Source organism: Panthera uncia, assembly GCF_023721935.1.
Source record: "Panthera uncia isolate 11264 chromosome B2 unlocalized genomic scaffold, Puncia_PCG_1.0 HiC_scaffold_24, whole genome shotgun sequence".
Classification (NCBI taxonomy): Eukaryota; Metazoa; Chordata; class Mammalia; order Carnivora; family Felidae; genus Panthera; species Panthera uncia.
Window position 1 is genome coordinate 1,279,430 of NW_026057580.1, and position 16,064 is coordinate 1,295,493.

The 16,064-nt window shown below is 58.5% G+C and overlaps 1 protein-coding gene across 3 annotated transcripts in view; it reads left to right on the top strand.

Annotated features, from left to right (window-relative positions):
• The window catches only part of TFEB (transcription factor EB), a 55,243-nt gene extending 44,405 nt beyond the window's left edge, over window positions 1–10,838 (top strand). For 2 of the 3 annotated variants that reach the window (XM_049653292.1, XM_049653291.1), the window contains exons 2-9: window positions 2,645–2,885; window positions 2,970–3,224; window positions 3,884–3,961; window positions 5,828–5,948; window positions 6,043–6,099; window positions 6,722–6,797; window positions 7,392–7,539; window positions 8,733–10,838. In XM_049653292.1, the coding sequence (XP_049509249.1) occupies window positions 2,667–2,885; window positions 2,970–3,224; window positions 3,884–3,961; window positions 5,828–5,948; window positions 6,043–6,099; window positions 6,722–6,797; window positions 7,392–7,539; window positions 8,733–9,221 (1,443 nt within the window). In that variant the 5' untranslated portion in view covers window positions 2,645–2,666 and the 3' untranslated portion in view covers window positions 9,222–10,838. The remainder of the gene's footprint in view (window positions 1–2,644; window positions 2,886–2,969; window positions 3,225–3,883; window positions 3,962–5,827; window positions 5,949–6,042; window positions 6,100–6,721; window positions 6,798–7,391; window positions 7,540–8,732) is intronic. The other variant, XM_049653289.1, reaches the window with a different exon arrangement.
• The last annotated feature ends 5,226 nt before the right edge of the window (window positions 10,839–16,064 follow it).

A 16,064-nucleotide genomic window follows, 5' to 3' on the forward strand; every position in this document is an offset into this window, starting at 1 on the left:
TGGGGGGTGGGGTGGGGTGGGGTGGGGTGGGGAGTTGGTGATGGGGAAGACAGGCTACCACTCTTTAGGAGCACGGGAAAGGGGTGGAGGCAGCAGCTGTATCCCCGCTGCAGGACAGAGAAAGGGGGGAGTGGCGGGGGGTGGTGGTGGTGGTGACTGCTCTTTTCTCCTTGGGGACGGTCCTGTTGGGAGCTGGAGAGACGCTTGGGGCTAAGGCAGCCCCTTTGCTAATTCCTGGCCGGGTGGCGGGGGTGGGGCAGAGAAGGGAGGAAGGAAGGTGAGTAAGGGTCCCTGAGTAGGCAGAGTTCTGAGGCGGATGGCGTGGACCCACTCTGCAAGGAAACGTCCATGGTGGTAGAGGGAGCCCTGAGTTGGGGGTCATGTGGCTTGGTGGGCTCCATTCCTGGCCCTGGGCCAACCAGACGTGCAACGGGGGCCAGGCTGCTTCCCAGCTCTGCACAGACACAGCAGTCCCCTCCGCCCCCACCCATCTCCGACCCCTGCCCACACGGGCTGGGGAGCCAAATTGGTTGGGGTCCTATCTCTGTCTCTGTCAGACACGTAACTTCCCTGGGCCTCTAGCTTCTCCTTATCCGTAAAAGGAGAATAATGACCAAGGCTGCCTCATGGGGCTGTTTGAGGTTAAAGTGCTTGGAACAGTGCCCAGCGCCCAGGAAATGCTCAAATAGATGCAAATTATTATTATGTCCACGATCCAGTGATTTTCGCTGAATATTTGCCAGTACCTTCCACTAATGCTGACTTAGTTCATGTCTGGCATTAGGCTATGCTGCTTTCTTTTGCTACCCTCCCCTCTCAGAGCTCTGGGTCTCATTCTCAGGATCCTGGGGTGCAGCTCTGGCCTCTGGTCTACACTACAGCTGACCCTGCCAGCCTCGTGTGATTATTCTTCACTCACCCACTCTGCCTACCAAATGCCACGCACTGTGCAAGACACATTATCTTCATTTAACATGCCCCTCAATCTTCTGAAGTAGAAACTGTTCACAGATGAGGACGCAGAAGCTCAGAGAGGTTAAGTGACTTGCCTAAGGTCACACAGCGAAGCGGCAAAGCTGGGATTTAAGCTCGCGTCTGCCCTGTTTGCTCATGCTTGCTCAACCAGAGGAAGTCATACTGCCTCTTGCAAAGACCCTGGAGATGGGACTCTCCGCCAGAACCTTTATGGAGTTGGGGATCCCTGGGGGCTTTGCACCTTTCAGGGAGTGTTTTAGTGGGGCAGGGGGGCTTAGAAATCATTTGGCCCAACCTTTTCATTTTGTGCACAGGGAGACAGAGGCTGAGAGAAGGGAGGTGCCAGGGTCCCTCGGTGAGCTAGGGACAGAATGGGCCCAGCTACAGGACTCACTCTGTCTTTTCCTCCCTGCTTCCTCACCAGGCCTGGGGGCCTTAGCCCCCCATCCTACTGTGACCCGTCAACGACCAGGGCCGACATGCTAGGTGGAGGAAGCCCTCCCTGGACTCTTGCAGGCCCCGGGTTATAACATTCACTGGACCGTAGACTCCCTGAGCTCAGGGACTACAGCTAGCTTGTCGCTGCACTGCCAGTGCCTGCTTCATAAATAGTAATCATTCCCTGTGCGCGTTGGTGGAACATCTACGTGTTCCAGGCCCTGGGCTAAAGGCTGAAGGCAGAGCAGTGAACAAGACAGACAAAATGCCTGCCCTCAGGGGAGTTTGCATTCCTAGTGAGAGATAGACATTGAATGAAAGAACCAAGCAAAAATGCATAATATTTAAGATGATGATAAGTGTTATGGAGTAACACAAAGAAGGAAGGGGCATAGGGAATGGAGGGGGGAGGGAGGGAGGAATTTGGCAGTTTCAAACAGGTTAGTCACGGAAGGTCTCTGTAAGGTCACATTCGAGCCTTGGAGGAGGTGAAGGAATGAGTGGTGTCTGGGGGAGGGGCATCCCAGACCGAGGGGCATCCCAGTGCAAAGGCCCAGGGGTGGGAGCGTGAGGTGTTTGAGGCTGGCGGGTGTGGCTGGATCAGGCGGAACAAGTGAGAAAGTAGGGGAAGATGGGGTCAGAGGGGCCCATGATGTGCGGACAGATCACAGAGAGCCTTTTAGGGTGGAACTTCAGCTTTTACTCCGAGTGAAGTGGGAGCCATGGACAGTTCTGAGCAGACGGAGGGACAAGATCTGACTTAGGTTGAACAGGATCCCCCTGATTCCTGAGTTGCAAGTAGAATGTTGTGGGGCAAGAAAGGAGGGTATCTGAACATTGGGAGGCTCTTTTGAGGAAGCCAGATAAGGCAAGGTCCAGGCTGGGCCCACATGGGGCAGGCAGGTGGAGGTCAGATCTGCCAGGATGCGGTGTGATAGAAAGAGAGGAGTCAAGGTCGGCTCCAACCTTTTGGGGCCGACCAGCTGCAATGAACAAAGAAAAGAGGGTCTCCATTTCTGGCCCAGGAACCAGGACACTTGGGTTCAAGTCTCGGCCCCGTCACTCTCCTGCTTGGTGGCCTTCGGCAAATCCTTTCTCCTTTCTGGGCCTCGGTGTCTGCTCCTGTACAGTGGGTGTGACCCCCTCCACCTGGCCTCCCCCGTTCCCCAAGACCCGGGGCTCCGAAGAGGACGTGTGCTTCACAGACTTGCCCCCCTCCCCCTGCCCACAGGGAGCCAGTGCCAGTGGCCGCCATGGCGTCGCGCATCGGGCTGCGGATGCAGCTCATGCGGGAGCAGGTACAGCAGGAGGAACAGCGGGAGCGCATGCAGCAGCAGGCCGTCATGCATTACATGCAGCAGCAGCAGCAACAGCAGCAGCAGCAGCAGCAGCTGGGTGGGCCGCCCACCCGGGCCATCAACACCCCCGTCCACTTCCAGTCTCCGCCACCTGTGCCTGGGGAGGTCCTGAAGGTAGGGCGTGTCCCGAGGTGGGGCCTGTCCCCTCCCACCCTGCTTCTAGGAGCCCTAGAACCCTTGCCTTCTCCCCCCTCCCAGGTGCAGTCCTACCTGGAGAACCCTACCTCCTACCACCTGCAGCAGTCCCGGGACCAGAAGGTGCGGGAGTACCTGTCCGAGACCTACGGGAACAAGTTCGCCGCCCACATCAGCCCCGCCCAGGGCTCCCCGAAGCCCCTGCCGGCTGCCTCCCCGGGGGTGCGGGCCGGACACGTGATGTCCTCCTCAGCTGGCAACAGTGCTCCCAACAGCCCCATGGCCATGTTGCACATTGGCTCCAACCCCGAGAGGGAGGTGAGTGAGAAGCTGGCCAGGGGCTGCCATGAGCAGAGCTGGTGCCAGGTGCTATGCTCCTGGGACTCCTGGTCTAATGGCAAGGGCAAGGTTCTGCTGTCAGGGTCCCTCCCAGTCCAAGGGGGAGGTCCTGCTCTCTCAGGGACCCCAGTCTGAGTGGGGGAGACACAGCCCTGCCCCAGGGACCCGAGTGTGAGCGGGGGAGATACAGTTCTGCCCTCAGGGAGCCCCAATCTGAGGGGGGAGACACAGCCCTGTCCTGAGGGAGCCTCAGTCTGAGGGGGAGACATAGTCCTGACCTCAGGGAGCCCTAGTCTCATAGGAAAAGCCTCGCCCCTACTTTTGAAAGCTTGACTAGAGAGAAACAGGACCCTCCTACTGGAAAGCCCAGCATACCTGCAAAGCCATGTCCAGACAGAGGGTATATAAAGCAATCTCCCTGGGGCAACTTGGCTCTTTGGGAAGAGCCCTGGCCTTGGCCTTGAGGCCTGTGGGACCTGGACAACTCATCCTCTGAACCTTTTTCCTTCACTCCACCCAAGATGAGCCAGTTGAGTGAGGTGGGCTCCAAGGTCCCTTCAGATCAGTGGCTGTCCCGGTGCCCCTTCCCTGTGCCTTTCTCCCAGTGGGCCCTCCCCAGACGGACTTTTCTCTTTCAGTTTGATGTCATCGACAACATTATGTGTCTGGATGACGTCCTGGGCTTCATCAATCCTGAAACTCAGATGCCCAACACGGTACTGCTGGCCAGGGTGGGGTGGGTGTGTCAGAGGGAGAAGGTAGAGGTTCTACAGTGGCTCTGAGCCTGGGGAGAACTGGAGACAGGGCTCCCCCCCACCCCCGGTCCCAGGCAGAGCCATCTTGCTGCAGATGACAGTCGCCTCCATCAAATCACGTGACCAGAGCCCAAGGCTGAGCAGAATTATGAATCCAGAGAGATGTGTCTAGCCTGTGTGCATGAGGCGGGCTTCAGTGGGTAGTGGTGTCTGGGCAGTTGGGAAGGCTTCCTGGGTGGGGTTAGGGGAGGGGGCAGGAGGGACTGGTGCCGGGCCTCAGCAGAGCAGGGAAAGCATTCCTGGAGGGGAGCAGTGTGGCCCTGAGCTGATGAGTTCCTTTGGGATCTGGGATGTCCCTCTTCTGCAAAGCCTAGGGCCCAGCGGGCACAGGCCTGTGTCCCTCACTCCACGGGACAAGTGATAGGGGGCTGGCTTTGTCCCCTCCCTCCAGCAGCCTCCTGGAGTGTGAATGCTCTCTGGGCCTCCTGGACAGGGGTGAAGAAGCAGATGGGAAGGAGCCAGCCTTAGAATCAAGAGGCCTAGCTTCTGGCTTTGGCTGTGACCTTGGGAAGTCCCTTAACTGTTCTGAACGCCAGTTTTCTCAGCAGCAAAATGGGGGTGATGCCGTCTACCCACAGGATTGTGGGAAAATGAGATAAGGCAGGAAATCGGGGGCTAGCTCCGCACAGGGTGACACGTTTACACGAACAGGTGGAATTGTGGGTGTCCCCACCCCTTTTGGGAAGGTCCTGAACCTCAGCTGCTTCCTCCTGCTCCTTGGGCCTGACCCTATGACCCTGATCCTGGCCCCAGCTTAGGACACTGAGGGGAAGCCCCCAAATCTTTCAGTGGGAAGTCAGAGTCAGTCCTTAATCCCCACTGCCCTGGTGACATTGCCCAGTGGCTTAGCAGGAACTGGTCAGGGCCAGTTGGGTCTGAAACCTACTGCTCCCTTATAGAGCAGGGAAGGCTGGGGAGAGAGAGAGAAAGCCAGACTGCACAAGTGTTCGGTCCCTTTAGGCCGGGTATCTGGTAGGGCACCTGTGTGCCCACTTAGGGTTCTGGACCTGTGATTTGCTCTGTGTGTTCCTGTGGCAGGAGCTGGGGTGATCATTCCAGAACTCAAGTCTGTCCCTGACAGGCCTCTGTTTATCCCCCTACTGGCTGCCCATTGCAATATGCCAGGGTCTTTGCAAGTCGAATCTAGAACTCCAGGGTGTATCTCCTGCCTTGCCCACATCATGCTGTCTACTCTTGCAGCTCAAGCTTCTACTTGTGGCTGCCCCCCCCCCCCCCCCCCCCCCAGCTCTGTCTGTCCAGCCCCGCGTCTTTGCTCAGCCATCCCCCTGCCAGTCCAGCCCTTCCTCACTTCTTTGCTCAGGACTCAATTCAAGTTCCATGCCCTCCAGGAACTTTCCAGAAACTCCAAAACAGATTAGGTGCTCCTCCCCTGGGCTTCCAAATGCCTGGGACGACTTCATCCCCTCCCCTGTCGGCCCTTAGGGCTGTTACCTGGTCTGATCACTCTGCAAGGATTCTAGCCACTAGGCTGGTGGCTCCTGGAGGGCAGGGGCCACACCTGATTTTGTTCCCAACCCTACAGACTTCCAGTAGAATTGCCCAGTGAAGAGGCCCAGGGTGGAGCTTTGACATCCTGGTGCTGGCTGCAGACCCTTTGAGCTGAAAGCGTGGCCGGGGAACATCAGTACAGCCTCCCCTGGGCGTCCCTGGGAAAGAAAGGCTGTTCCTGGGATGATGGGCCCTGGGCAGGGGCCCCTGTGGACAGGGGACTGCTCACCAGGTCCCTCTCCCCTCCTCACCCCACAGTTGCCCCTGTCTAGCAGCCACCTGAACGTGTACAGTGGTGACCCCCAGGTCACAGCCTCCCTGGTGGGCGTCACCAGCAGCTCCTGCCCCGCTGACCTGACCCAGAAGCGAGAGCTTACAGGTACCACCTCCCTGCCTGCCTGTGCCCTGGCTCCCTACTCCTCCCTGTCCTTCTCCCTCCCTCCCAGCTCCTCTCTCCTTTCCCTGGCCTCCAGATGCTGAGAGCCGGGCCCTGGCCAAGGAGCGGCAGAAGAAAGACAATCACAACTTAAGTGAGCCCCCCACGCCCTTCACCCCCACCCCCTGGGTTCCTGCTCCCTGCCTCCCTCCTCCTCACTCTCACCTGAGCTACCCAAAAAGCCATCTGGACCCGAGCTCTCATTGGGGCTTTATAATTTTTAATTAAAATTTTTTTATTAATTAAAAAAAAAAAAAAGCCACTCTGACCTGCCTGGGTTCTACACAAGACCTTAAATCTGCGCTGGGATGACTGGTGGGTTCAGCCCTGCCTTCCTCCCACTGGCCCTCTTTGGGAGATGGGGGTGGGAGAGGGGCTCCGGAGAAGAGACAGTCATGAAATCCCCAGCACTTCAGAGTGAATGGGTTTATCATATCGTATTGTTGTCTTTAGGGTGTGCAACCTGGGAAGCCAGGGAAGGTGTTCTGGGTCATGTGGGCAGAGATTCCTACCCCCGGCCGGCTTTGCTGCCTCGCAGAGCCGCTGGGTTGTATCCATCTGCACCTGGACCCCTCCTTCCCATGGTGATCCCATTCCCTTCCTCACCCATTACTTCCCAGAAGGGCCAAGTCACCCCTCCTTGGGCCGGGCGGACCCTTCTCCTCCCATGGGGTCCCATCCTTCTAATTGCTCCCTCCGGGATTTGTTACCTTTAGTTGAAAGGAGGCGGAGGTTCAACATCAATGACCGCATCAAGGAGCTGGGAATGCTGATCCCCAAGGCCAACGACCTGTGAGCAGTTTCTAGGGGAGGCGGGGGGGGGGGGGGGGGGGGGGGGGGCGGCGGGGGGGGGGGGGGGGGGCAGCAGCGGCTGACTAGCTGGTTGCCCAGGGCAAGGGCTGGGAACAGAATCCCTTGGTTGCTCCCTTCTGGGAGCTTATCATCTATTTGGGAAAAAAAGATCCCTCCCTTATCAGGACAGCTCCAGACGGAGGAGCAAAATCCCAGAAGTGAGGCAGGGGTGGGGGCTTCCTGGAGGAGGTGTCATGCTGGCATCGTTTGGTGAGGGCTTTTGGACTGGCTTGGAGGGGTCCAGAGAGTCGAGAACTGACGTGGGTTTGGGCGGCCCAGAATGGAAGGCCTGGGGAAGGAGGCCGCTCGGCATTGCTTGCTTCCCTGGGATTACCGGGGTGGGCGCTGGCAAGAGTCACCCGCGAGGGTCTGTCCTGTTCAGATGGGAGCACGGCCTTCTCCACAGATGGGGGCGGGGCGCATCTGGGGTTCCGTGGGCAAAGTTGGGAGACCTGCGGCATCGGCTTCTGGAACCAAAGCGGGGTTTTCCTTCCTCCCGCTGAGCCTGCACGTGTGATTCTGCCTGGCCCGCAGGGACGTGCGCTGGAACAAGGGCACCATCCTCAAGGCCTCGGTCGATTACATCCGGAGGATGCAGAAGGACCTACAGAAGTCCCGGGAGCTGGAGACCCACTCTCGGCGCCTGGAAATGACCAACAAGCAGCTCTTGCTCCGCATCCAGGTCCGGCCCCTGCCCTTGGACTTCTGGAGGAGCTCTGGCTCCTGCCTCGGGCCTGGCTCCGCCCCCGGGGGGGGAGGGGCAGGACTTATACTTCCGGAGTTGGAGGAATGAGAATGGAAGGAACGCTGGCTAAGGAGCAATCCCCAGCAACTTTAAGCAACAAATACCAGCTAGAGATTCTGTTCTGTGGGACCCTCATTTAGAGTTTGTTTATTTTGAGAGGGAGAGAGAGAGAGAGAGAAAGCGCGCGAGTGCGTGCATGCTCGTGGGGGAGGGGCAGAGAGCGAGAGAATCCCAAGCAGGCTCCACGCTGTCAGCGCAGAGCCCAACGTGGGGCTCAGTCCCACTAACCGTGAGATCATGACCTGAGCCCAAATCAAGAGTCAGGATGCTCAAGGGACTGGGCCACCCAGGCGCCCAGCCACGTAACTCTTATGGTGACACTTGTCACCCCGGCTCACATTTCCTTAATCAATGCAAGTACATGCCTACACTTGTAGGCAAGTGTAGTACTGCCTTGCAAGTAGCAAGTACTGCCTAACCTCAAGGGGGCAGGGAAGTGCAAGCCTACCTCGTGTGGAAGGCAGAGAGCTGGAATTATTTGGAACGCTAAGTCTCACCACTGGAGAGAAACTACAGAAGGCTTGGGAGAGTCACTCCTACCATCTGGAGCAGAAGGTTCTAGTTCTGGCTGTGCTCAGGGCCTCTGTCCTCTTTGGATCTGAGGCTGCTCATCAACACAAAGGGCGGTTGCGTGGCAGCTTTTAAACTTTTCTATTTCTCATAGGAGGTAATACCACTGACATTACAATCCAGCACACAGAGCCACACTCCAAGTGAAAAATCAAAGTTTCATGAAAGAACCCTCCTTCTTAATAGATGCAGTGCATTCTGGTAATTTCTATTCTGGTCTAGTCTAGGCAAGTCTATTTCAATTAAAAAAAAAAAATAGAGGGTGAGCTGGTCAAGAGGCACTACAGTGGTTTCACAACCCGTTAATGAGTTGTGACTTGTAGTTTGAAAAAAACACTGGTCTAGACTCTAGAAGCCTATACTTGCTTCCAGTGGAGCCATTTTGTGGTCTTGGGTGCAGCCAGGGGAAGGGCAAGGGGCTGCGGCGGGGGGGCCCCGGGGAAGGGCGGCTGGGGCCCATGAGTGTGTGCCCCCAGCCTTCTCTCTGCCTCACCTTGCAGGAGCTCGAGATGCAGGCTCGGGTGCACGGCCTCCCCACCACCTCCCCATCGGGCGTGAATATGGCCGAGCTGGCCCAGCAGGTGGTGAAGCAGGAGCTGCCCAGTGATGAGGGCCCCGGGGAGGCCCTGCTGTTGGAGGCCGAGGTCCCGGATCCTGAGCCACTGCCGGCTCTGCCCCCCCAGGCCCCACTGCCCCTGCCAGCCCAGCCACCTCAGCCACCCTCCCCATTCCACCACCTGGACTTCAGCCACGGCCTGAGCTTTGGGGGCGGGGGCGACGAAGGGCCCCCAGGCTACCCCGAACCTTTGGGGCCAGAGCACAGCTCCCCATTCCCCAACCTGTCCAAGAAGGATCTGGACCTCATGCTCCTGGACGACTCACTGCTACCGCTGGCCTCCGACCCTCTCTTCTCCACCATGTCCCCCGAGGCCTCCAAGGCCAGTAGCCGCAGGAGCAGCTTCAGCATGGAGGAGGGCGACGTGCTGTGACCCTGGCTGCCGCCATGCTGGGGAACGGGGGCAGGCCTGGGGGCTGGGAGGCCCGGGGCCGCCTCCCTCCCACCCTTTGGGCTGCACTTGTGTGTGAGGTAGCAAACTGGCCTGCCTCACTCCTTCCTGTCGGCCCCTGTTTGGACTTAGTGCCTGCTTGGCAGCCTGTGGGGTCAGGAGAAGCCCCCCCGCCTGGCTCAGTACTCCCCAGGGACAACCCTCTTGATGGGGCTGGACAGGAACAGGCCTTCAGCCTGGCTCCTGGAGGTGAAATCATGAGGGGAAGGGAGGGGACGGGTGTGCTAGAGGTAAGAGGAGGTCCTGGGTGGGGTGGGGGGGTGTCTCATCTTCTGAGTCTGATCCCCACCCCTGCCGGTGAAGGAGGACATGTTGGAGCAGGGGGCTCAGGAAGTTCCTTTTCTGAGGCAGCGACTGGTCCAGGGGGTGCCCAGGCCTGCCTTTCTGGGACTCAGATGGCAACAAGTCTGTCCTCCAGCCTGGCACCCCCACCCCCCTTTGGTGCTAACAGCTCTCTACCGGGTGGTGTGAGGGCGGGGGTGGCTGGAAGAGGGGGCGCTGGGTTCAAGTTAGAGCGTGGGGTCACTGCTGGAAGAGCAGCTCCCCCCAGGCTCCCCACTTTGTGCCTTTAGTAAACACTGTGCTTTGTACCTGCTTGTCCTCTGTCTCTTTGGAGTGTGTGTCTGGGGCTGACGCAACCGGGGAGGATTCAACCCAATGTGCACCATTATGGATTTCGAATTCCAATGCCCTTTATGGGGATCGGGGTAAGGGTTACAGAAAGGAGGGAACAAGCCCATCACCTGGTTCCCCCCACTTCCCAGACTTGCCTCCAGGGGAGCTGGAGATGTAGCCTTACTTAGGGAGTTTAGGGATGGAAGGGGGGGACAGTGTCCCTCCTTGTGGCCACAAGATGGCACTGCAGCCACGCTGGTTCCACGCCCCAGCTGTGGCCTGACACGGCTGAGCCCGATGACGTGGGGGCCAGTTGCTATAAACCAAGTCTTTTCTTCTTAGCTGCCGCTTAGGCTACCCCTGGCCCGGGGTGGGGGACATGTTTCTCTTGTTCCTGAATGCCTGTGCTAGTGGTGACCTCTCCAGATTTTTCTCCCTCCCTGAGTGGGCTGACACCTGCTTGAGAAGGTCAAGCTGCCTGCTCCGTGGAGGCAAGGCCAGCCCCTCTGCTCTTTGACAGAGTGTCTAGCAGGAGAGGCTCCCTAGTCACTGAAGGGCTGAGTCCTTGGGTTTGGGGAAAGAGGGATCCAACTGAACTAATTTGGGTACCAGACGCTGGGTGGAGTCAGGGACGGGGAGTGGCCCTATTCTCCACTCTGGCATTGTCCTCCAGGGCGGCCTCGGCAAATCCTTTCCTGTCTCTGGGCTTCTGTTCCCCGGCCCTAGAATAGTTCCCATGCACCTCTGCTCTCAGATCCTGGGATTTTACGACCTCATGTGGGATGGGAAGACAGACTTGGGGCAGTGAGGGGCAGGGTGGCAGATTCTTGAGGGCCCAGGTGTCTTGGGGAGGGAGGAGAGGGTCTTTTTGGGCTTTGCCTACTTCTCTCTCGACTTCCCACAGTCTTCAGGCAGAGACCAAAATGGCTTTCTCCTCACGGGGCCCTGGGAGGCCGAAGGGGCCTAATTAAAAAAAAAATTTAGATCCCAGGATGAAAGTGGCTAAGAGGGCAATTTCCTCTGTGCAGAACTGGAGATCAAATCAACGTTAGAGCAATTAACGCGAGAGGGGGGAGGAGGAAAGGGAGCCGGGTGTGTGGGTGCTGAGGGTGGCGGGGCTGGCGGAGGCTGTAGGATTAATCTGAAGGTCAGATGGAGCCGTGGATGACCTTGGAGAGGTTGAACCAGCCCTGGAGCGCTGGCATCTTCCAGTTCCAGGCCTCACCCCACAACCTTGGGAGCCCAGGCCCTCCTGGGGCAAGCCCTGGACTCTGGGGGATAGCTGATGGGCGCAGGCTTGGGTCACGCTGACACTGGAGCGGGTAGGGGTCTGGGAACTTCCAAGTCTAGTCCTTAAGGCAAAACTGAGAACTCTCTCCTACCCTGTTTTCCTTCATCCTAGGGATCCAGTCAGTGAACTGGGTAGCTGCCCTCCTGCTTCCTCATGCGGCCCAAGACGGCCTGTATTCCCCCCTCCACCTGCCTGCTGGCTTCCGGTCCCCTAGGTCCTTCAGCACTGCCCCACCTGCCGCTGGGAAGCAGGGCCTTTGGGCAGGACTGAGGGTGTGAGTGGAGTTCTGGCCACAAGAGGGCGCCGCAGAGCCAGGACCTGGCCGCTGCGGGCGCCCACTGGTGGGAAATCGTGGAATCTCAGCTTCATTGTACATTCCAAGCTGTCTGCCTCGGGGCCCTGCCAGCCCAGTGGGTTTGGTTAAGGCAGGCCCAGGTGCTACCTCCAGGATCTCAACAAGCCACCAGAAAGTGTTCGTGTATCTGAGACTGGTCTGCATGACCCTTAGCTTGTGGCTGCAGTAGAGTCAGGCCGGCAGCTGCCAACTGGTGGTTATGGACATCTCTGGTTAAATACAGTAAGAGGCGTGAATGCTTTCTTCACTCGCGCTCTTTATTGTAGACAACACCCTTCCAGACTTCAAGGCCTCACGAGGGGGAAATTAGTTTTTTCAAGGGGGAGTGGGTAAACAGGCTGGTGTGAGAGCACAGATGGACCCATCCGACCCCCTCATTTCACTTGAAGAAGCCCCTGAGGCCTTGAGAACAAAGCAAAAGTGTGAAGTGGGATTGGGGTCTGGGAAAGGAGTGCAAGCTAAGTAGGGGGAGGACAAGAAACCATTGCACCGTTAGGTCGCACGAGGGGCCCCAAAGCTGGAGGCAGGGCGCTGGACGTGAGGATCCCGTCATCCTCAGCTCCCTTTCTGGTGTCTCTTTCCCCCCGGGCCAGCCGCTAGATTCTTACCTCCTTGTACCATGAAGGAGTGGAGATCTGAGCCCCACAGACCAAGATAGACACCTGCATTGGTGTGTATACACAGGATGGTGGCCTTCCACCCCTGCCTTCCAAGGAGATTTCCCCTCCTGGGCGTTTGGACAGACGGCCGGGAGCGGATGTGGGCACTGCTGAAGCCCGGCTGGGGCGGCACCGGCTCTGTGTTCCTTAGTGCCTACCTCCTCAGTGTCCTCCTTGGGATTTCCGTCACCCACTGCTCCTTTAAATCGAGATTCTTGGGGCGCCCGGGTGGCTCAGTCGGTTGAGCGTCCCACTTCGGCTCAGGTCATGATCTCTCAGTTGGTGAGTTCGAGCCCCGCATAGGGCTTGTGGCTGTCAGCGCGGAGCCTGCTTCAGATCCTCTGTCTCCCTCTCTCTCTGCCCCACCCCTGCTCACTCTCTGTCTCTCAAAAATAAATAGAACATTAAATCGAGATTCTTCCTTCACTGTTTGGAGCCACTGACTTGGATCAGAATCTGATATACACTCTGGATCTTCCCCCTCCCCCCCGCAACACATAGTCCCCTAGAAAGGAATCCCAAGTTTAACATTCCTGCTCCCAACCCATGCCCCCTTCCCCACCTCAGAGCCCATTCCCCTCCCCTGCCTCTCCCAGCCACCTGGCATATCAGCTGGAACAGCTAGAAAGAGCCCCTTGGAGTCACCTGTCCCTCACCTGCTGGGACCCGCACTTCTCAGGGTCCAGTCCCCACCCCCCTCCCAGGCTCCTTTAGCCTCATCTTTTTTCTTTGCTCTCTCTTTTCCAAGGGGGGCAGTGGAATTTATACAATATTTAAGCAGCCAGAGCCGAGTCCGGGAAGATATTATTAATGTAAAAGGGACGGGCTGCAAATGCTTTTGGACCTGGTTACAATTAGAGGGTGATTTTTCTAAAGGTCAATGAATTCAGATAATATCCACAGGGGGGAGAGAAATTTAATACCTTTTTAGTGAATTAATTAATTATAATATTATATCGGCTTGGGGTTCTTTTCCAGAGTGATTAAGGGAGCGATCCGTCTTCTGTGAGGCCGGGGAACGGCGCCCGCCACCAGCGAGGACCCTGTCTCGGGGCTCAGGATGGGGCCCTTCCTTCTCCTCTCACCCCTGCAGCGGCCAGGGAGCTGGAGGGGCTGGTGGGCAGCAGGGGAGGCAGGCCGGCCCCGGTCCGGATGAGGGCAGGCACAGAGACACAGTGCCCTTTCCCCTCAGCCTATGTCCGCAGGCCCAGCCCTCCTCCTGCTGTCTTATCACAGGAGAGCTGAGGCATGAGTTATGGCCTCCTCCTTTCCATTTGGAGAAACCGAGGCCCACAGGAGTCAGAGACTTGCCCCGAGCCCTACTAGGAGTTAAGGCAGACTGAGGTGGCACAGCTGGCTGGAAAGAACGAGAAGACTCCCTCCGCCACCCTGCCCCCACCTCCCCACCTCCCAAACCAGGCCTTCTGGAAAATCTGTTCCACTGGCCAGCGGCCTGTGGGGCCGCCTGTGGATTCCTGGTCAGAAAGAGGATCTTCAAGTGCGTGGCCTGTGCCCAGGCTCAGCTCCTACCATGAAGATGGCCCGCGAGGGCTGATAGGTCAAGTAGCCGCCAGGCTTTGGTGAAGGAATAGCTACATTTCTGTCCCTGGAGGGACCAGGGACAGGCACTTTCCACCCGCTTGGTCATTCACTCAGGTGTTCGATCATTCATTCATTCAACTCACCTTTGTGGCACGCCCGCTCTTGTGCCCTCACCGACTGAAATAGCCCTTCTTGAACCCCCCACCCACCTCGTCCTGAGCCCCACTGCTCATTGGTCTTTGCTTCACTCAGCACCCACTTTGAGCGGCCCCCTGCTGGGTGCTGGGGACACTTGGGTGGCGAAGGGGCAGCCCCTGCTCTCTAGAAGCCAGTCTCCACAGCAAGTGGGGGCAGGGAGACAGAGGCCGAAGAAGCCGTGGGGAGGACTCAGCCAGGGGTTGGAAGGGAGGGGTGACATTAAGCTGAGCCGTGAGGAACCAGGCTGACAAGGAGAGGGAGGGGGCATTCCAGACACGGAGCAAGGGCACGGTATGAGGAGGCTGCCCCTGCCCTCCACCCAGGGGCCCAGGCATGCTAACCGGAAGACCGTCCCAAGGGCCCCAGGTTCTGGGTCCAGGAAGGGAGGGGTGGGTAGTAAAGCCAAACAGGCCTGGTTGTGGGCTCTGTATGTCATGCAGGGGACACGTCTCTGTGCTTTGGTTTCCTCTCCTGTAAGGAGGGGGATGATATACCTCCCGAGAGGATACAGGAATAACTGAAAGGAAGCGCTGGGCCCAGCATCTTGCCCACGATGTGGCTTCTGGCAGCACAGCCTCAGACGGCCCTTGAAGGGGTGGGTGGGTCAGGGCCCTGCCCTGGTTGTGCCTTCCATTCCTTTTCCCTGGGGTCGGGGGGTGGACCAGCAGAGGTCCTGGCCTGGAGACCTTTCCCGGCCAGGAGGAGACCAGCATTTGCCTGCCCTCCTCGCTCAGCCCCCTTGTTCCCCTCGCTTCTCTGTCCCTTCCCTCTCTGCCCCCCTTCAGCTCCGGCTGCCCCTCCAGCCCCTCCCCCAGCCTCTCCTCCCTTTCCGTGTGCAGCGGGCTGGGGAGGGCCTTCCCATTGTACTATCTTTGGGCCCTAAATTAAAATTGATGACATCTTGAAATGAGCAGTGAGGGTAATTTTGCTTCTGAGCCGGGATGCTAATGAGGCCCCTTAATGGTGCCAACGCGGAGCTGACGGGTCGTGTGTCACGCGCAGCGGCGAGGGGGGTAATGGCCGAGGTAAGTGCCGGTAATTACACCCTGTCTCGCTGTATTTTGGCAGGCCTGGTGGGAGAGCGGGGGCTCAATCACCGCCGGCGGGGCCACCCCCCACCCACCGCGGGCCTGACAGCCAGAGATACCCCCCTCAACCCCACCCAGAACCAGGGGCCTGGGGCACAGCCCCTGCGCGCACATACAGCGTGGGACACGGCACACGCGGTCACACACGCTACCATCACACCACTGTGCACCCCCACCGGCTCACCCCCACAGCTTGGGCACACCCCCCCCCCCGCCCCCCTGCCCCGGGTGTGCACTCAACACTCACACCCATGCTCACCCGTCCTGCCCCCCCCCCCCCCCCCCCCCGCTCCCCACTCTGGCCACACACGGACACAGGCCCAGGACACGCACACGTACATGTGCGCACAAACACGTCCTCAAGCAGCGTGCCCGCATCGCGCGCCCGCTGCGCACCCGTCTGTTATCTCGACTCCTCCTGGCTCTCCTTCCAGGCAGGCATCCTTACCCTCTCCTTGCGGTTCAGGAACAGCTTTGGGAGACAGAGCCTTTGTGCCAGATCGCGCAGCCGCAGGGGCTGGGCCTCCTGCACGTGGCAATCTTGGCAACCACACTTCCTGTTATGTACACTCGCACATGTGCCTCTCAGTGTGCACGCACACGCGTGCCTGCACGCGTACACGTATCTACCGCACACAGATCCCAGAGTTCCTCTGGGCACGCACACGCACGTTTCAGTGCGTGTGCAGGTATTCACCAGAGCACTGTGGGCACACACGTACGCACGGGGGTGCTTCGCAAAGGCAGATACACGCACGAGTGTGCCGGCGTGGATCACATAATGTTCACACACACACACACACACACGCACACGCAATGCACTAGCCATGAAACCACTCCAGGCTCCAGCGTCTCAATTTCTTAAATGTTTATTTATTTTGAGAGGGAGAAAGAGAGAGAGAGAGAGTGTGCTCACGAGTGTGTGCGAGCGGGGGGCAGGCAGAGAGAAAGGGAGAGAGAATTCCAGGCGGGCTCTCAGCGCAGACCCTGATGCGGGGCTCGATCCCACGACCCCTG